This window comes from Oncorhynchus nerka, linkage group LG3 (genome assembly GCF_034236695.1).
Source record: "Oncorhynchus nerka isolate Pitt River linkage group LG3, Oner_Uvic_2.0, whole genome shotgun sequence".
Classification (NCBI taxonomy): domain Eukaryota; kingdom Metazoa; phylum Chordata; class Actinopteri; order Salmoniformes; family Salmonidae; genus Oncorhynchus; species Oncorhynchus nerka.
This window is the reverse complement of record NC_088398.1, coordinates 75748694-75770195: the sequence shown is the minus strand read 5'-3', so window position 1 is coordinate 75770195 and position 21502 is coordinate 75748694. Positions and strand designations below refer to the sequence as shown.

Sequence of the window (21502 nt, the reverse complement as noted above, 5' to 3'; positions counted from 1 at the left end):
CTTGATTGCTGATTGACTTTCAATGGTGGGCAGTCAATAGGTTGTGTGTTGTGTTTGGTCGGTGTGTAGCCAGGGCTCACAATTTGTTTTGACTAAACGTTTTGCTGTGTTGGAGATGACTATTGTTTTGGTTGCACTCGTTCCATAGGGATGAGAGTTTTAGAAACGTATATTATTTTACCCCCCATTTCTCCAAAAAAATTGAGTTTTAGGCAAATACAGTGCATTCGGAAAGGATTCAGACCTCTTGACTTTTTCCACATTTTGTTACTTTACAGCCTTATTCTAAAATGTATTAAATTGTTTTTAAATTGTTAAATAGTTTTTTCTCCTCATCAATCTATACACAATACACCATAATGACAAAGCAAAAACAGTTTTTTAGAATTTTTAGTTAATGTATCAAAAATAACAAACTGAAATATCACATTTACATAATCATTCAGACCCTTTACTCAGTACTTTGTTAAAGCACCTTTAGCGAGTTTATCTTTCTTTTGCATCTTAGTGGGCAAGGGACAGGCAACAGCTACATTGAAAGAAACCCATGCACATGACAACTATGTCAGCTGTCAGTCAATTTGGACCGTTCCACTGTGGGTGGGGGGGGGGGGTATCTGTGTGTGAGTGAAGTGCTGTTATATCTCTGCCATCTGCAGGACGGCAGTGGACTGTGTTCCGGTCTCCATCCCCTGCTCATCCACATACTGGCTGCAGTTGGGGTCCCCCCGCACCTTGGTGGACTGGGCGATCTGGACACCCGTGAAGGGGTTAACGCACCAGCACTCTCCCCGCTGACCGTGGGTGGACATGTGGCACTGGAACACACAAGGGCAAAATGAGAGAGAAAAGGGTAGGAGGACGATGGGGTGATGGAGAGAGGTGGAGGGTTAATGAGGCCCTGGATCCAGTCAGATGGGGCGTTTTCAGGGGGCTGGTGGGGGCGACGTAACAGGAGGGCGTTTGCGTTTGGATTGGCCGGGATGAGGTGAGATGGAGGGGTGAGGCTCTCCCCCCCCCCCCCCCCCAATAACAGCCCATCCTCATGTCATGCCCCCCATCCCCCCTGTGTCAACCACCCCTCCCCTGCTCCCCATCCTCCCTGTGGAGACCCTCCTCTCTACCCCGAGAATGAGGTCATAACTCTACTGCGCGGGACTGGATCCGGGGGATAGGGACATAAGGGGAGGAGAGAGAGAGCCAAAAACACACTTCATTTTTTCCTTCAATGAGAAAGAACAAAAAGTGACACTTACAGTATTAACCAGAGCAACAAGATGATTACCGAACGATTAAGTGTTGTTGGAGGTGCAGTATTTTTTGAGCCCTGGGAACCGAGGGGTTTTGTCATCAAAACAATGCCCTCATTCATTCTTTCTCTCTCTTACAACTTCAGACAGATGCCTTGATGCTGTATGTTCAGAATACAGATATGTCATATCATTGTTTTGACCACATTCTAAAAATAAGTGGGTCGTTCCAGCAACAAAGACAAGCTTGCAGAGGAAACTGAGAAAATTATCATTGGTAACCAATGTTTTGACTGGTGTAGTGTGGAAATCTTCCCAATGCCTTGCCACAGTCTGTCTGCAAATATTACCTTGTAACTGTTAAAAACATCACCCCATTCTCGGGCTTAGGGTGGGTGAGGGCGGGGGGTAAGGGGGTATACTTTTACACACACACTGTGCCTCTACCCTGTGTGTGTGTGTGTGTGTGTGTGTGTGTGTGTGTGTGTGTGTGTGTGTGTGTGTGTGTGTGTGTGTGTGTGTGTGTGTGTGTGTGTGTGTGTGTGTGTGTGTGTGTGTGTGTGTGTGTGTGTGCGCGCGTGCGTGCGTGCGTGCGATTTGAGACATACCTGTTTGAGATTGTACTGGCCTATCTTTTCACAGTTGGGGAATTTGAGTTGGTACAGATTATCAACATGTCCCCTGTTATCATGGAAGCTCATCTTGGAGATCTCCTCCATCACCTTCTCCAGCTCCTGTGCACAAGGGCCCTGAATAGCACCGACCAAATAAAAAAGTTCAGAAATAGACCATCAGCAGCACAAGGCAGGCCTACTGTAAGATATTATTGTCTGTTATGGCAGCAAGTTGTCTCCATGACTGTTGAATTTATACATTCAAGTCAGCACCATACAGCAAATAAATGATTGCATTGTATGACAGGTTCCCAGAGTAACAGAGCTGAGGGCTGAAGGTTTGTATGACAGGTGCCCAGAGTAACAGAGCTGAGGGCTGAAAGTTTGTATGACAGGTGCCCAGAGTAACAGAGCTGAGGGCTGAAGGTTTGTATGACAGGTGCCCAGAGTAACAGAGCTGAGGGCTGAAGGTTTGTATGACAGGTTCCCAGAGTAACAGAGCGGAGGGGTGAAGGTTTGTATGACAGGTTCCCAGAGTAACAGAGCTGAGGGCTGAAGGTTTGTATGACAGGTTCCCAGAGTAACAGAGCTGAGGGCTGAAGGTTTGTATGACAGGTGCCCAAAGTAACAGAGCTGAGGGCTGAAGGTTTGTATGACAGGTTCCCAGAGTAACAGAGCTGAGGGCTGAAGGTTTGTATGACAGGTTCCCAGAGTAACAGAGCGGAGGGGTGAAGGTTTGTATGACAGGTTCCCAGAGTAACAGAGCTGAGGGCTGAAGGTTTGTATGACAGGTTCCCAGAGTAACAGAGCTGAGGGCTGAAGGTTTGTATGACAGGTTCCCAGAGTAACAGAGCTGAGGGCTGAAGGTTTGTATGACAGGTTCCCAGAGTAACAGAGCTGAGGCCTGAAGTTTGTATGACAGGTGCCCAGATTAACAGAGCTGAGGGCTGAAGGTTTGTATGACAGGTTCCCAGAGTAACAGAGCTGAGGGCTGAAGGTTTGTATGACAGGTGCCCAGAGTAACAGAGCTGAGGGCTGAAGGTTTGTATGACAGGTGCCCAGAGTAACAGAGCTGAGGGCTGAAGGTTTGTATGACAGGTGCCCAGATTAACAGAGCTGAGGGCTGAAGGTTTGTATGACAGGTGCCCAGAGTAACAGAGCTGAGGGCTGAAGGTTTGTATGACAGGTGCCCAGATTAACAGAGCTGAGGGCTGAAGGTTTGTATGACAGGTTCCCAGAGTAACAGAGCTGAGGGCTGAAGGTTTGTATGACAGGTGCCCAGAGTAACAGAGCTGAGGGCTGAAGGTTTGTATGACAGGTGCCCAGAGTAACAGAGGTGAGGGCTGAAGGTTTGTATGACAGGTGCCCAGAGTAACAGAGCGGAGGGGTGAAGGTTTGTATGAAAGGTTCCCAGAGTAACAGAGCGGATGGGTGAAGGTTTGTATGACAGGTGCCCAGAGTAACAGAGCTGAGGGCTGAAGGTTTGTATGACAGGTGCCCAGAGTAACAGAGCTGAGGGCTGAAGGTTTGTATGACAGGTGCCCAGAGTAACAGAGCTGAGGGCTGAAGGTTTGTATGATAGGTGCCCAGATTAACAAAGCTGAGGGCTGAAGGTTTGTATGACTGATGCCCAGAGTAACAGAGCTGAGGGCTGAAGTTTGTATGACAGATGCCCAGAGTAACAGAGCTGAGGGCTGAAGGTTTGTATGATAGGTTCCCAGAGTAACAGAGCGGAGGGGTGAAGGTTTGTATGACAGGTTCCCAGAGTAACAGAGCGGAGGGGTGAAGGTTTGTATGACAGGTTCCCAGAGTAACAGAGCGGAGGGGTGAAGGTTTGTATGACAGGTTCCCAGAGTAACAGAGCGGAGGGGTGAAGGTTTGTATGACAGGTTCCCAGAGTAACAGAGCTGAGGGCTGAAGGTTTGTATGACAGGTTCCCAGAGTAACAGAGCGGAGGGGTGAAGGTTTGTATGACAGGTTCCCAGAGTAACAGAGCTGAGGGCTGAAGGTTTGTATGACAGGTTCCCAGAGTAACAGAGCTGAGGGCTGAAGGTTTGTATGACAGGTTCCCAGAGTAACAGAGCTGAGGGCTGAAGGTTTGTATGACAGGTTCCCAGAGTAACAGAGCTGAGGGCTGAAGGTTTGTATGACAGGTTCCCAGAGTAACAGAGCTGAGGGCTGAAGGTTTGTATGACCGATGCCCAGAGTAACAGAGCTGAGGCCTGAAGTTTGTATGACAGATGCCCAGAGTAACAGAGCGGAGGGGTGAAGGTTTGTATGACAGGTGCCCAGAGTAACAGAGCTGAGGGCTGAAGGTTTGTATGACAGGTTCCCAGAGTAACAGAGCTGAGGGCTGAAGGTTTGTATGACAGGTTCCCAGAGTAACAGAGCTGAGGGCTGAAGGTTTGTATGACAGGTTCCCAGAGTAACAGAGCTGAGGGCTGAAGGTTTGTATGACCGATGCCCAGAGTAACAGAGCTGAGGCCTGAAGTTTGTATGACAGATGCCCAGAGTAACAGAGCGGAGGGGTGAAGGTTTGTATGACAGGTGCCCAGAGTAACAGAGCTGAGGGCTGAAGGTTTGTATGACAGGTGCCCAGATTAACAGAGCTGAGGGCTGAAGGTTTGTATGACAGGTTCCCAGAGTAACAGAGCTGAGGGCTGAAGGTTTGTATGACAGGTGCCCAGAGTAACAGAGCTGAGGGCTGAAGGTTTGTATGACAGGTGCCCAGAGTAACAGAGGTGAGGGCTGAAGGTTTGTATGACAGGTGCCCAGAGTAACAGAGCGGAGGGTGAAGGTTTGTATGAAAGGTTCCCAGAGTAACAGAGCGGATGGGTGAAGGTTTGTATGACAGGTGCCCAGAGTAACAGAGCTGAGGGCTGAAGGTTTGTATGACAGGTTCCCAGAGTAACAGAGCTGAGGGCTGAAGATTTGTATGACCGATGCCCAGAGTAACAGAGCTGAGGCCTGAAGTTTGTATGACAGATGCCCAGAGTAACAGAGCGGAGGGGTGAAGGTTTGTATGACAGGTGCCCAGAGTAACAGAGCTGAGGGCTGAAGGTTTGTATGACAGGTGCCCAGATTAACAGAGCTGAGGGCTGAAGGTTTGTATGACAGGTTCCCAGAGTAACAGAGCTGAGGGCTGAAGGTTTGTATGACAGGTGCCCAGAGTAACAGAGCTGAGGGCTGAAGGTTTGTATGACAGGTGCCCAGAGTAACAGAGGTGAGGGCTGAAGGTTTGTATGACAGGTGCCCAGAGTAACAGAGCGGAGGGGTGAAGGTTTGTATGAAAGGTTCCCAGAGTAACAGAGCGGATGGGTGAAGGTTTGTATGACAGGTGCCCAGAGTAACAGAGCTGAGGGCTGAAGGTTTGTATGACAGGTGCCCAGAGTAACAGAGCTGAGGGCTGAAGGTTTGTATGACAGGTGCCCAGAGTAACAGAGCTGAGGGCTGAAGGTTTGTATGATAGGTGCCCAGATTAACAAAGCTGAGGGCTGAAGGTTTGTATGACTGATGCCCAGAGTAACAGAGCTGAGGGCTGAAGTTTGTATGACAGATGCCCAGAGTAACAGAGCTGAGGGCTGAAGTTTTGTATGATAGGTTCCCAGAGTAACAGAGCGGAGGGGTGAAGGTTTGTATGACAGGTTCCCAGAGTAACAGAGCGGATAGGTGAAGGTTTGTATGACAGGTTCCCAGAGTAACAGAGCGGAGGGGTGAAGGTTTGTATGACAGGTTCCCAGAGTAACAGAGCTGAGGGCTGAAGTTTGTATGACAGATGCCCAGAGTAACAGAGCGGAGGGGTGAAGGTTTGTATGAAAGGTTCCCAGAGTAACAGAGCGGAGGGGTGAAGGTTTGTATGACAGGTTCCCAGAGTAACAGAGCAGAGGGGTGAAGGTTTGTATGACAGGTTCCCAGAGTAACAGAGCTGAGGGCTGAAGGTTTGTATGACCGATGCCCAGAGTAACAGAGCTGAGGGCTGAAGGTTTGTATGACAGGTTCCCAGAGTAACAGAGCGGAGGGTGGGGTTTGAAGGTTTAACAGAGCGGAGGGGTGAAGGTTTGTATGAAAGGTTCCCAGAGTAACAGAGCGGAGGGGTGAAGGTTTGTATGACAGGTTCCCAGAGTAACAGAGCTGAAGGTTTGTATGACATGTGCCGGAGCGTAACAGAGCTGATGGCTGTAGGTTTGCTCTATATTGTACAGTAGTGTATCTGACAAGCATCATAGCGGGTCAAAGTGTGTCCTCTGATGGCTTGGCCTGGGAGGAGTGGGGCTTGGCCTGGGAGGAGTGGGGCTTGGCCTGGGAGGAATGGGGCTTGGCCTGGGAGGAGTGGGGCTTGGCCTGGGAGGAATGGGGCTTGGCCTGGGAGGAGTGGGGCATGGCCTGGGAGGAGTGGGGCTTGGCCTGGGAGGAGTGGGGCATGGCCTGGGAGGAATGGGGCTTGGCCTGGGAGGAGTGGGGCATGGCCTGGGAGGAGTGGGGCTTGGCCTGGGAGGAGTGGGGCTTGGCCTGGGAGGAGTGGGGCTTGGCCTGGGAGGAGTGGGGCATGGCCTGGGAGGAATGGGGCTTGGCCTGGGAGGAGTGGGGCTTGGCCTGGGAGGAATGGGGCATGGCCTGGGAGGAATGGGGCTTGGCCTGGGAGGAGTGGGGCATGGCCTGGGAGGAGTGGGGCTTGGCCTGGGAGGAGTGGGGCTTGGCCTGGGAGGAGTGGGGCATGGCCTGGGAGGAGTGGGGCTTGGCCTGGGAGGAGTGGGGCTTGGCCTGGGAGGAGTGGGGCTTGGCCTGGGAGGAGTGGGGCATGGCCTGGGAGGAGTGGGGCTTGGCCTGGGAGGAGTGGGGCTTGGCCTGGGAGGAGTGGGGCATGGCCTGTCAGCGATCTTATTTGGATCTTACAATACCATATGGATGCATAGTTCTAACACATTCTGTTGAGGGAAGGATAATGTAGAAAAAGCAGACTCCTCTAAACTTAACAAGTCTTCTAATCTCTAGTTGGAGAAAATGATGATCTCACTATCTACCTCATACTCTGACAACTCACGGAAACAGAAAATCCATCTTTAACCATTCCAGCAGGCTGTAAAAATAGTGGTTCTTCAGATTAGTTGTCCCTCTGCAAACCCACAACTCGGCTACTAGTGGCTGTTCCACTGGATGTCTTAAGGTGAACGCACCAATTTGTAAGTCGCTCTGGATAAGAGCGTCTGCTAAATGACTTAAATGTAAATGTACTACTTATACTTTGTAATAGAAATGTATTGATGGTCAAAATGCTGTCTATTTTTGACGGTATTTCGCAACAGTTATACCAATTGCAGTATTAAAATAAATAATCTGAATCATTTATTTGAATAAATAACAATCTGTGTGAGCGTGCCAGCGTGTGTCCAGGCGAGGGCACTGCCGTACCAAATACCATGCCGACCAGGGTCACCACTGACCTCTGCATTAAGGCCAGTATTCAATAAACTACGGATAGTTGAATTACAAATACCACTTTCTATACTGTAATCAAATTACACAGCAGCATGTTTAGTGAGGAAGGGAGGCTCCTATGACACAGTTCTAGAATGAGTTAACCCTACCAAAATCCAACGCTTAGAGCTAAACTATGTAGTTCGATAATACTAATGCTCATTAAGTTTCTGAATTGCATCTCTCGAATAGCAGATGTGAACAAAGACGTATTTTTCTTTTTTTTTGTAATGGTTTTTCCTGACCGTCATGGGCTGCTGGGTCTTAGGTTCCTCGGGACAGTTGTTGGTCTTCATCTTGGTTTTGAGCTCGTTCTGGGCCTGCTTTGGAGCCATATCTTTGGACCATATCCAGATCCTGGTCGGCTTCTTCATAGTGGGGCCCTCAGTGCCCGGCAGCTCCCCTATAGGTTCACGCACACGCACAGACACAGACACAGACACAGACACAGACACAGACACAGACACAGACACGCACAGGCACAGACACGCACACGCACAGGCACAGACACAGGCACAGACACACACACACACACACACACACAAAGGCTTAGTTCAGTGCCTTCAGAAAGTATTCACACCCCTGGACTTTTTCCACATTTTGTTGAGTTACATCCTGAGTTTAATTGGTGATTTTCTTGTCACTGTCCTATACACAATAACCCATAATGTCAAAAGTGTGACATGTTTACCTTTTAATAAAAAATGAGAAGGTTTAAAATATTCAACCCCTTTGTTATGGCGAGCCTAAATAAGTTCAGGAGCAAACATTTGCTTAACAGGTCACATAATAAATTGCATGAACTCTGTGTGCAATAATAGTGTTTAACATGCTTTTTAAATGAATGCCTCATCTCTGTAGCTCACACATTTATCTGTAAGATCCCTCAGTCAAGCTGTGAATTTCAAACACAGATGTCCAGGGAGGTTTTCCAATGCTTTGCAAAGAAGGGCACATATTGGTAGATGGGTAAAAAAAAAAGCAGACATTGAATATCCCTTTGAGCCTGGTGAAGTAATTGATTACACTTTGGATGGTGTATCAATACACGCAGTCACTACAAAGATACCGGTTGTCCTTCCTAACTCAGTTGCTGGAGAGAAAGGAAACCGCTCAGGGATTTCACCATGAGGCCAGTGGTGACTTTAAAACAGTTACAGAGTTTAATGGCTGTGATAGGAGAAAACTGAGGATGGATCAACAACATTGTAGTTACTCCACAGTTCTAATTGATAGAGTGAAAAGAAGGAAGCTTGTACAGACTAAAAAATATTCCAAAACATGCATCCTGTTTGCAAACAAGGCACTAAAGTAATACTACAAAAGACGTGGCAAAGCAATTCACTTTTTGTCCTGAATACAAAGTGTTATGTTTGGGGCAAATCCAATACAACAACTGACTACCACTCTATATTTTCAAGCATAGTGGTGGCTGCATCATGTTATGGGGCGGCAGGGTAGCCTAGTGGTTAGAGCATTGTACTAGTAACCGGAAGGTTGCAAGTTCAAACCCCCGAGCTGACAAGGTACAAATCTGTCGTTCTGCCCCTGAACAGGCAGTTAACCCAGGCAGTTGTTCCTAGGCCGTCATTGAAAATAAGAATCTGTTCTTAACTGACTTGCCTGGTTAAATAAAGGTAAAATAAAAAAATAAAGTATGCTTATAATTGTTAAGGACTGGGGAGTTTTTCGGGATGAAAAATACACAGAATGGAGCTAAGCAAGGCAAAATCCTAGAGGATAAACTTGTTCAGGCTACTTTCCACCAGACACTGGGAGATGAATTCACATTTCAGCAGGACAATAACCTAAAACCCAAGGCCAAATCTACACTGGAGTTCCTTACCAAGATGACTGTGAATGTTCCTGAGTGGCCGAGTTACAGTTTTGACTTAAATCAACTTGAAAATCTATGGCAAGACCTGAAAATGGGTGTCTGGCAAAAAGAACAAATGATCTAATGATTCTGTCTTTTCCCAGCAAAATCTGCAGAACTGGGAAGGTTGTATCCCCCATATAAATAACTATCTATTGGTTGCAAGAATTTTGTATAATAATTTTCCCCCTTCCACTTTCCCCTTCCATTTTTGCGGTAATGCTGCAATTAGTTGGTTGTAATGTTGGGTAGAGCAGACATTTCCATACATTTTTGTTAGCTGCATTTGTGGCATAACTCCACTAGTCCTATTTATGATATCATTGATGAAGATTCTTTTTTAATACATTTTTGTTAATTAAAGTATTATGTTTTTTTATCAGTTGGTATATTTGTTTTATTATTGTTGTGTTATTTTTTCTGTAATCTCTGGTTAAATTGAAATTGCAACCAAATTTCTTTCCCTTGTTCTAAAAATAGCAATATTTGGGAGATGTTTTTCTTTTCAAATAACTGAAAGTGAGAGTTTGTAATCTGAATAAAGAGGAAAGGCCATTCTTGAACATGGCGTGAGACATTCTTACTAATTTGTTAGAAAATTAATTATAACTTTTGTATGACTGAAGCCTTTAGAGAGAGGTCTAATGCTTTAATATTTAATCATTTCTGCCTTCTGAATTCATATGAATTCCTATTCATATTCATTTTATAAATAGGCCCATTTAATTTTGGCTTGCCATTCCAAATAAATTGTAACATTATTTTCTCAAATGATTTCAATCACTTTTCACTACGTGTAGGCAAGACCATAAGCACCAAGGTAAACAGGGATATGACTGAAGAGTTAATCAGGGTGATTTTCCCACAAAGACAGGTATTTACCTTACCATGGTAGCAAGATCTTATCTATTGTTGATAACATGCCTAATCTGTATGACCACATGGTCAAGCTGTGTCCAGTCTCTTGACAACAAGGTTGATGAAATCCGAGCAAGGGTAGCATTCCAGAGAGACATCAGAGACTGTAACGTTCTTTGCTTCACAGAAACATGGCTCAATAGAGACACGCTATCGGAGTCGGTACAGCCAGCTGGTTTTATTTGACTCTATGTAAACTGGAAACCACATATCCTGAGGCTGCATTCATTGTAGCTGGGGATTTTAACAAAGCCAATCTGAAAACAAGACTCCCTAAATTCAATAAGCATATTGATTGTGCTACCAGGGCTGGTCAATCCCTGGATCACTGTTATTCTAACTTCCGCGATGCATATTTTTTATTTATTTTTTTTATTTCACCTTTATTTAACCAGGTAGGCAAGTTGAGAACAAGTTCTCATTTACAATTGCGACCTGACCAAGATAAAGCAAAGCAGTTCGACACATACAACAACACAGAGTTACACATGGAGTAAAACAAACATACAGTCAATAATACAGTAGAAAAATAAGTGAGCAAATGAGGTGAGATAAGGGAGGTAAAGGCAAAAAAAAGGCCATGGTGGCGAAGTAAATACAATATACAGAGTAAAACACTGGAATGGTAGATTTGCAGTGGAAGAATGTGCAAAGTAGAGATAGAAATAATGGGGTGCAAAGGAGCAAAATATATAAATAAATACAGGAGAGGGAGAAGTAGTTGTTTGGGCTAAATGATAGATGGGCTATGTACAGGTGCAGTAATCTGTGAGCTGCTCTGACAGCTGGTGCTTAAAGCTAGCGAGGGAGAAAAGTGTTTATATATATATATATAAGGACCTCCCCCGCCCTCCTTTCGGAAAAGCTGATCACGACTCAATTTTGTTGCTTCCAGCCTATAGACAGAGACTAAAACAGGAAGCTCCCGCGCTCAGGTCTGTTCAACGCTGGTACGACCAATCTGATTCCACGCTTCAAGATTGCTTCGATCACGTGGATTGGGATATGTTCCGCATTGCGTCAAACAACAACATTGACGAATACGCTGATTTGGTGAGCAAGTTTATTAGCAAGTGCATCAGCGATGTCGTACCCACAGCAACGATTAAAACATTCCCAAACCAGAAACCGTGGATTGATGGCAGCATTCACTCGAAACTGAAAGCACGAACCCCTGCTTTTAACCAGGGCAAGGTGATCGGAAACATGACCGAATACAAACAGTGTAGCTATTCCCTCCGCAAGGCAATTAAACAAGCTAAGCGTCAGTATAGAGACAAAGTACAGTCGCCATTCAATGGCTCAGACACAAGAGGTACGTGTCAGAGTCTACAGTCAATCACAGATTACAAAAAGAAAACCAGCCCAGTCGCAGACCAGGATGTCTTGCTCCCAGACAGACTAAACAACTTCTTTGCTCGTTTTGAGGACAGTACAGTCCCACTGACACGGCCGTTATCAAAAAATGCGGACTCTCCTTCACTGCAGCTGACGTGAGTAAAACATTTAAATGTGTTAACCCTCGCAAGGCTGCAGGCCCAGACGGCATCCCCAGCCGCGTCCTCAGAGCATGTGCAGACCAGCTGGCTGGTGTGCTTACGGATATATTCAATCAATCCTAATCCCAGTCTGCTGTTCCCACATGCTTCAAGAGGGCCACCATTGTTCCTGTTCCCAAGAAAGTTAAGGTAACTGAGCTAAACGACTACCGCCCGTAGCACTCACTTCCGTCATCATGAAGTGCTTTGAGAGACTAGTCAAGGCCCATATCACCTCCACCCTAGACCCACTCCAATTTGCTTACCACCCCAATAGGTCCACAGATGACACAATCGCAACCACACTGCACACTGTCCTAAACCATCTGTACAAGAGAAATACCTATGTTAGAATGCTGTTCATCAACTACAGCTCAGCATTTAACACCATAGTACCCCCCAAACTTGTCATCAAGCTGGAGACGCTAGGCCTCAGCACTGGGGCCCCACAGGGTGCATTCTGAGCCCTCTGCTGTACTCCCTGTTCACCCACGACTGCGTGGCCATGCACGCCTCCAACTCAATCATCAAGTTTGCAGACGACACTACATTGGTAGGCTTGATTACAAACAACGACGAGACGGCCTACAGGGGAGGTGAGGGCCCTCTGAGCGTGGTGTCAGGAAGATATCCTCACACTCAACGTCTACAAAACAAAGGAGATGATCGTGGACTTCAGGAAGCAGCAGAGGGAGCATCCCCCTATCCACATCGACGGGACAGTAGTGGAGAGGGTAGTAAGTTTTAAGTTCCTCGGCATACACATCACGGATAAACTGAATTGGTCCACCCACACAGACAGCGTGGTGAAGAAGGAGCAGCTGCGCCTCTTCAACCTCAGGAGGCTGAAGAAATTCGGCTTGTCACCAAAAGCACTCACAAACTTTTACTGATGCACAATCGAGAGCATCCTGTCGAGTTGTATCACCGCCTGGTACGGCAACTGCTCCACCCACAACCGTAAGGCTCTCCAGAGTGTAGTGAGGTCTGCACAACGCATCACCGGGGGCAAACTACCTGCCCTCCAGGACACCTACACCACTCGATGTCACAGGAAGGCCATAAAGATCATCAAGGACAACAACCACCCGAGCCACTCCCTGTTCACCCCACTATCATCCAGAAGGCAAGGTCAGTAAAGGTGCATCAAAGCAGGGACCGAGAGATTGAAAAACATTGCTAACCACCCCAACTCACGCCCTAACCACCCCAACTCACGCCCTAACCACCCCAACTCACGCCCTGCCCACCCCAACTCACGCCCTGCCCACCCCAACTCACGCCCTGACCACCCCAACTCACGCCCTGCCCACCCCGACTCACGCCCTGCCCACCCCAACTCACGCCCTGACCACCCCGACTCACGCCCTGACCACCCCGACTCACGCCCTGACCACCCCGACTCACGCCCTGACCACCCCGACTCACGCCCTGACCACCCCAACTCACTCCCTAACCACCCCAACTCACGCCCTGACAACCCCAACTCACGCCCTGACCACCCCAACTCACGCCCTGACCAACCCAACTCACGCCCTGACCAACCCAACTCACGCCCTGACCAACCCAACTCACGCCCTGACCAACCCAACTCACGCCCTGACCAACCCCAACTCACGCCCTGACCACCCCAACTACTATAGGGACATAAAAAAGGAACTAAGGTCAGGACGTGACACCAACACTGCAGTTTAGGAAGCTCAATATTACACAATGTCTCCATTCTGATGTTCTTACACTCATTTCCCATTCATTTTTTGACACCCAGAAACTATGTCTATAACTTAGCTGGATGTTGCTATTCTAATAGAGAACACTGGTGACTAAATTGTTTACTAAGGAGCGAAACGTCACGGGAAGTGAGCACAGAATGGAAGCACTTTTAGTCTGGTTTTCTTGCTGAGTTAGGACTCTCTGCCTGCCTTCTCAGGGGAGGTGAACTACCTGCCGGGGGCACTGTGTGAGCGTGTGTGTGTGTGTCTCACTCCACTAACTCTTATCTGTAATTAGGGAGGCACAAACTGAGGAGTATGGCTTTGAGACATTAAATCACTCCCGGGAGGGAGAGCAACCCGATGACTCGACAAAGGTATTCATACAGAGTACAGTGACCGTGCCCGAGTGTCTGAGAGAGAGCAAGAGTGAGGGTGGAAGAGTCGGAAAGAGAGAGAGAAAGAGGGGGAGAGTCGGAGAGAGCGAGAGAGAGAGAGAGCGTGAAAGAGAACAAGGGAATGAGAGAGGGGGTATTCATATCTAGTTTGGCATGACTTTACTCAGTATGCTTCTCCTCAAAATGTCAGGGATGGCTGTTAAAATGCCAGGTCAAAATGTACTCAGCAGTAGAGAGTATAGTGTTCTGGCAGTCCAAATAAAGGTGACCCAGATTCAATGCTAAAATGCACTGTGGCAGAAGCTGTTGAAATTACACTTTTCAAACAGAAATATACACGTTTCAGCTTGTTAAAGTCACTTTGCAACACTCGTGGTGATCCAGTCTTGGCCATAGAAACTGCATCTTACCTGTGGAAAGTCATCTGAACTGGGGACTTTCTGAATGATTTTGGGTACACATTCACTGCTCACATCAGCAATATACTAAGAGTGAGTAATATACAGTGTTTACAATGTCATTTACGATGTTAGTTTATTTTCTCGATAGTGGTTGTCATTTACAGTAGAACTGTGCTCTCAAAATGTGGTAACTACAGTATGTTCCAAATAAAACCTTCTTTGTCTGCCAAGGAAATGTCCATACTTAAAACAGTATTAGGCTACACTCGAGGCTAAACCACTTCAAACAAGTTAAATAATTGAGTAGGTTTTGTCGAGCCAAAAAACCCCGAACATTAGAAGAGTTGCTGCTTCTTCCAACTCTTCAAAGTCAAAAGTCCAGAAGTCTTGTATTTGATGACTTAGCAATTATTCCAAAGGGAAGGAGAGGCATGGCTGTCGTATGTGTCAATTGCAACGTGGCTTACTTTTTGTAAAAAAAAAAAACTTGCAATAAATCACAGGAAGTTCACAAAAAGTCACACAAAGTTATCCTGCGGGAATAGTCATGATGTGCCTAACCTTGTCCCCGGGCTAATTGTGCATATGAGCCTGGAACACCAATAAACAAAAAGGTGTCCTATATGGGAGTGAACTTAAGTATTTGTCATTATTTGAACATAGCGAATCACACGACTGTGAATCAGAAACATGTGGTGTGCTAGCAAAAACTTTCATTCAACATTACTTGTGTGGCTGAACTCTAGCTAGCTTCATACAGCAGCCTTGCTGGTTATATATCATCCAAATCTGTGATCAATATGTGCCAGAATCGTTGGGAAAACTAACAACCCTAAAAAGAAAACGACACAATGGACTCAAACAGCAAGCTAAATTTGATGAAATCTCCATGTTGCATCAGACGAGCACAGAAAAGGCAAACATACACAGACATACACAAGACAGGGGAGGTGTTGTGGGAGATGATTGATGAGTGTTAAGCCAATGGCTATGCATCTGGACCTTCTCCCTGACTTTTTATATTAGCTTATGGACATTTTCCAGAATTTTCCACTGGCACAACAAAGGCCATGTTTGAAGTGTTGGCCTACCAGACCTTCTGAGCACTGGGAGGAAGTCTGATGAACAATATTAGGATGTGCTAAAATAGGCTAACTTATGATAACAAGTTGCCGTTTTTGACTATTGTGAGCTCTGTCTTTAAAAATACAGTATTTGATTAGTTTAGAAAACCACCTTTTTCAACTCTCCTGGCCCATAGCTTCTCCTTTCAGAACAGGTTCAATGTAAAGCTAAAGGCATTCAATTAAGGAGAACATCAGCTGATTGCCTTCCTGGAAAAGGGAGTTCTTTATCCACCTAAAGGGTGTGTCTTCAGGGTCACATGTACCAAAATGCAGCTTCCACCCAGAGCACTCCCTCCCTCTCTATCTTTATCTCTCGCTCTGTCACAGACACACACACACGCACACACACACGCACACACACACAGTAATAAAACACCTGTAGGGGTGTGAGCACACCAAGTCTGAGCACACCAAGTCTGAGCACACCATTACCTGCAGGGCTACAAGGGCAATGCCAGTCCAAAGACAACACACTGAGAGGAGAAAGAGAGAAAATAGAGATTCAAAAATAGGTAACAGATTTAGAGTTGCAAGAGAGGGTGTATTATTGAAAACATTCTCAGTTTACCAGTAAACTATCAGAATTTTGGTATCTTTCAAGGATTGTAATTTATCACAAGACATCTAGTGGTCCTGTTAGGTACTACAGATTATCACAGGTGTCTGTAAGAATTTTCTGTTCCTCTGTGTGGCTTTATCACAAGTAAAATATATATGAAATAATTAAATAAGATGATTTTTAAATAAACAATAGAAAGCCAAAGCTGTAAAATATTATCCTAAATACAAACCATGAACTTTGTGAATACCATTGGTGTTTAATGGGAGGGTTTCAGCATCAAATATCCTTTATGCATTTGTTTTACAAATGTATTTATTTTACTATGTCAATATGTGTTTGTTGTCAATATTTTGGCGTCAAACTGGTGGCAGTTGTGAAAAAAATACAATATTTGGAAGAGTTGCATTTTTATTTTAAAATAATAATCATTGTTGATGACATGCTTTTTAAAAATGAGTTCGGTCATTTCCTCTTCAACCATATGGTCAATCTACTAGAAACTCATGGACAACATAGACACAAATATAATACATGAATACTATATGTGCAATTATTTAATTATAAATTATCAAAGTTACGTTACCAAAAGGTACTGAAGTTTCTGGTAACTTTGGTAAAATGCAGGTAACTTTGCAACCCTAAACAGACTTATAGTCAAACATCAGTCATGGAGCAACAACAGGAACATGGATTTGATTGCTTCCAAACTGCCACTATTAACTCTTCCACATCTGGGAAAGTTTTTGTGTCAGAACAGTGTCTTTGAGAGACTGAATGCAGCTCCAGCCTGTGCAATGTGCACTCAGGCAGATGAGGACAAAGGTTTAAATATCCATCCAAGCACATAATCCCTTTAAGGTGATGAGTGAAACCATTGAGTTAACGGTGTACTGTGTGTACTCTCAAGTTTTTTTGTTGAGTGTATTGGGGAACGAAAGCACATGGTGCATGAGTTCATGCAGCTCTTCAATTTGCTACAAGATGTGATGTCATGCCAATAACAGCAACTGTTATCAAACAAACACACGATGGAGGGTGAAAAGAGGAATACTCTGTATGGGTGTATGACGTGCTAACTAATTAATGAGGAAGTAGAGAGCCCCAAGGTGGTAGATCTGGGACATTTCCCCTCAAGTAAAAGACAACTGATAGCACCTCTGTACACTTGACTGGCTCATGAAATGGAAATGTGATGTGAAGGGTATGCTGTATGTCAGATGGCACAGAGTTACTGCCAGCAGTATTCATGTTTGACCTCTGCTCTGGGAACTAGAAAAGGGGGGAAATTGTTAAACATTTACTTTCCGTTTAAAGAAATGGGAGAAATGGGGTCAGCCAAACATGATTAGCAGTTCAACAAAATATATATACTAATGGATAAAAAAAAAACAATATTTTTGAAAGAAAAAAGAAGTATTATCTTTGTAAATGATGTCATAATAGGACTGGTGGAGTTATGTCACATGCAGCAAACAACAATATATGGAAATGTCTGCTCTACCCAACATTACAACCAACTAATTGCAGCATTACAGCAAAAATGGAAGAGGAAAGTGGAAAGGGGAGAAAGTAGGGAACTTGTCTGATGACCCTGCATTAAAGACCATCATTGGCTAAAGAAAATTGTGCTAAAGAAAAAAAAATAGACCAGTTTCATTTAAGGACCCAAAAATTGACAGCTGTGTCATATAGATTGTAAAATAATTGGGAAGAGATTTTCAATGTACTGATTCCATGGCACATGGTCTATGAACTGATACACAAAGCAACGCTGGATTCGAAACTTTAAAAATGTTCTATTTCAATTCTTGTTAAATGATTATCCAAAATTCTCACAACCAATAGAATGTTATACTTATGGGTGATATAACAACCCCAGCTCTGCAGATGTTGCTGCTATGAGACAGAATTATTCCATTATTTCTTTTGGTACTGTCCATATGTAGCTTGTTTTAGGTCGCAACTTCAGGAATGGCTGAATAATTGCAACATTTACCTGGAGATAACTCTGCAAATAGCACTGCTGGGTGATTAAAAAGTCATAGTCAATCGATTAATAATATAATAATACTCTTAGCAAAAATCTGTAGAATCTATGAGCCTAGAAAGGTTCAGAACTTTTGTGAAACATCACAGCACAGTTGAAAAATATATGACAAAAATCAATCAAATCTTGATGGTGTTAAGAGATATATATTTTGGTACTTATTTTCCCCTTATTGGAGTAAACGAATGGACAATAACTCTTAGGCTTCTACTTCCAGCTTTTACATACTACAGTATATACATTTTACAGACACAGTATAATTTACAGTAGTTATCTTTTGTTTGTTTTTAGTCCCATCCTCCACTCAACATGTTTTTTTATGGGGGATTGGAAATGATGCAGACAATTACATTGATGGAAGGTACAATCTTTCTGCAATATTAAAGCTGATCTACTCTCTAAGAAACAAAATGGTATGAAAAAAAAGAAGTTTGATAAAAGAGGTTAGCTTGTTTTGCCTCAAATATCAATAGTATCTACCAGTTAGTCCAAACATACCATGTCAACATTTATTCCCAGATATCAATAGTGACCCATTTGAACACATATTTTGGTTTGGAGAAACAAAATACATGTTTTGCCTCTGGCCTGGTGCCATTTACAACTAATGAAGGAATTTTTGCATGCTGCTTAACAATGGAAGCCATTAAAAAAGACAACAGATATATTGCTGATCTAATTATGATAGAAACACCCAGAGAAGCAATATATATTCCGTATGATACCAGGTTATGTGACATGACATTTAGCAGATGCCATGCACTTTCATTGTGTGGAGACCTTTGTGGCCAATTAAATAACTCACACACTATGTTTTGGTTTATCATGTCACATGACCTGGGTTTTACTCTTTATTTAAATCATTTTCATTAAACTGTCCCCTTTTGTTTTTATATCAGATGGTTCAGCACCATCCTCAGACAAATGCTGTAATTTGTTGTCTAATTCTCATTTCTGGAAAAGGCTTAAAATAAAGGTTCAAATCCAGGTCATGTGACACGATTAACCAAAACACTATGTACCCTATGTATAACACAGAATACTTACCCTAAATTAATGATAACCTTAGTGACAGTTTAGTTACTTACCACTCGTGTCCCGGTGCTCTTCAGTGCGGTTGGGTACTGTGTCCACTTTTTGTGAGCATCGCCCTAACCCCTGAACCAGCTGCTCCAAGGGCAATTTTGAATCTACAGTGGGATAACAACGCAGCCCTGTGGAACACCTCGGTGTGTAGACGCCACAGAATTCACCTTCTAACCGGGCACACACCGGACAGCAGCCACAGGCCGGCTCCCTGACTATCTCAGTACAGTTGGTGGCGAGCTTAGGACATGCAGTTTGGTGCTCCGCAGTGCATTTCGGACAATAAAATACCAAGTCCCCGAGCATTAGGCCCGGCAGAACAAGTAACGTAAGCAGAAACAAACCGCAGCTAAAATATAGCACCATTCTGCCTCTAGCTGTACTGTTTATTAAAGAGTAACATGAAAAGATAAGGATGTAAACGTTGTGTCCAAAAGTGCAACTGTCATCTGTGTTAGCATAGCAAACAGGAGAGAGACCCAGTGGTGCAAGCCTCAGGGTCCTATCACCTGTCATGTTTCTGATAGTGTATGTCAGAATCGAAGGTGACTACATGCATCTAGTAGTGGGTTGTCTCTTACATAACGTTTGTGGATTACAAATTATTGAAGGAACAAATTGTACAATGTCAATATTTGAATAATTATGTGCTTGTGTGTTAATATCCATGCTTCTATAATAGCAAGAGCCTGCTGTGTGCTTTCTAATGATATTATCTCTAATAAGAAAACATTATATTTTATCTTAGGCTGCACTGCTGTCCCTAGTGAAAAATTATCCTAAGCATTCATGCGATTCAGCCATTATGTCAAGATCATTTTTGCTCTTCATAAGAGTATGTTTAAATGACAAGCATACAAAATAATATTACAGCGTGTGCTGAGTGTCTCTGACGTGACCACTCCATTTCTCGCATGTTCATTGACACTTAATTAAAGATGTGCCTTTTGGACCCCCAAAAAATGTCTCTCCCTCCCCAGTACGTCCCATTGATTTCTTGGTAGCGAGTAGCGGTTGTTGTGCTTATCCACCAAACAGGCTTATGTAAACCCATACAGGGTGTCTGTATCTCTTGGCCACCGTTGAGAGCAATGGTTGTTGACTCAAGGGGGACAAAGATAGCATGTTTGTGTACATACATATGTGTGGGCAGCGGGTTACCTATCTGGAATGAATTGTGAAGTGAAGGAGGAGGAAACTGAGAAGCTAGTTTGGATGGAGATGTCTATTTATGTAGAACCTTAAACCACTTATTTAAAAGCAACTTATCAACACACAGTCCATTAATTTGAGGATTCACAATATGCTATACAGATCTCTCAAACATCTACAGTATGAAACTGAATGTAATTTACCCACAAAAACATAAACTTTCACATGGCAAGCAAAGCAATTCTGTAGCTGGGAGCCGATGATACATCAGCATTTGAGGGGTCAAAGAATGCTTTGGGGGCTTAGATTACACCATATGTTAATATTAAGAGTAAATTAAGAATAATAATTTGACAAGTTTTGTTGCAGCAAAATAATCCTGCATCAACAGGATTTTTATGTTATGTCCATAATGTGTTTTTGAACTGTGGTTAGGCTATTAGCTGGCCAAAATTAGGCTACATGAAAAGTACAATACTGTTAATATAGCTGTGTGATAGTGTGTGTTTTCAGTGAATTTATGTACAGTGCCTTCGGAAGTATTCAGATCCCTTGACTTTTTCTACATTTTGTTACGTTGCAGCCTTATTCTAAAATTGATTAAACATATTTTTTTCCTCACCAATCCACACACACAATACGCCATAATGACAAAGCATAAACAGATTTTTAGAAAATGTTGCTAATTTATAAAAAAAAAGATAAAAACTTAAATACCACATTTACATAAGTATTCAGATCCTTTACTCAGTACTTTGTTGAAGCACCCTTGGCAGCGATTATAGCATTGAGTCTTCTTGGGTATGATGCTACAAGCTTGGCACACCTGTATTTGGGGAGTTTCTCCCATTCTTCGCTGCAGATCCTCTCAAGTTCTATCAGGTTGGATGGGGAGCGTTACTGCCCAGCTGTTTTCAGGTCTCTCCAGAGATGTTCTATCGGATTCAAGTCCAGGCTCTGGCTGGGCCACTCAAGGGCATGCAGAGACTTGTTATTAAGAAGCAACTCCTGTGTTGTCTTGGCTGTGTGCTTAGGGTCAATGTCCTGTTGGAAGGTAAACCATCAACCCAGTCTGAGGTCCTGAGCGCTCTGGAGCAGGTTTTCATCAAGGATCTATCTGTACTTTGCTTCATTCATCTTTGCCTCGATCCTGACTAGTCTCCCAGTCGCTGCCGCTGAAAAATATCTCCACGGCATGATGCTTCCACCAAATCAAATCAAATCAAATGTATTTATATAGCCCTTCGTACATCAGCTGATATCTCAAAGTGCTGTACAGAAACCCAGCCTAAAACCCCAAACAGCAAGCAATGCAGGTGTAGAAGCATGGTGGCTAGGAAAAACTC

The 21502-nt window shown here is 44.2% G+C and overlaps 1 protein-coding gene across 1 annotated transcript; it reads right to left on the bottom strand.

Annotated features, from left to right (window-relative positions):
• Positions 1–372: 372 nt before the first annotated feature.
• Positions 373–19459, bottom strand: LOC115113484 (insulin-like growth factor-binding protein 2-B). Its single transcript, XM_029641214.2, has 4 exons — positions 19007–19459; positions 7585–7742; positions 1859–1999; positions 373–818 (listed from the first exon to the last, which is right to left on the bottom strand). Exons 1-4 carry the CDS (start codon positions 19368–19370, stop codon positions 639–641), a joined length of 843 nt encoding a protein of 280 aa, XP_029497074.1. The 5' UTR covers positions 19371–19459; the 3' UTR covers positions 373–638.
• Positions 19460–21502: the final 2043 nt, after the last annotated feature.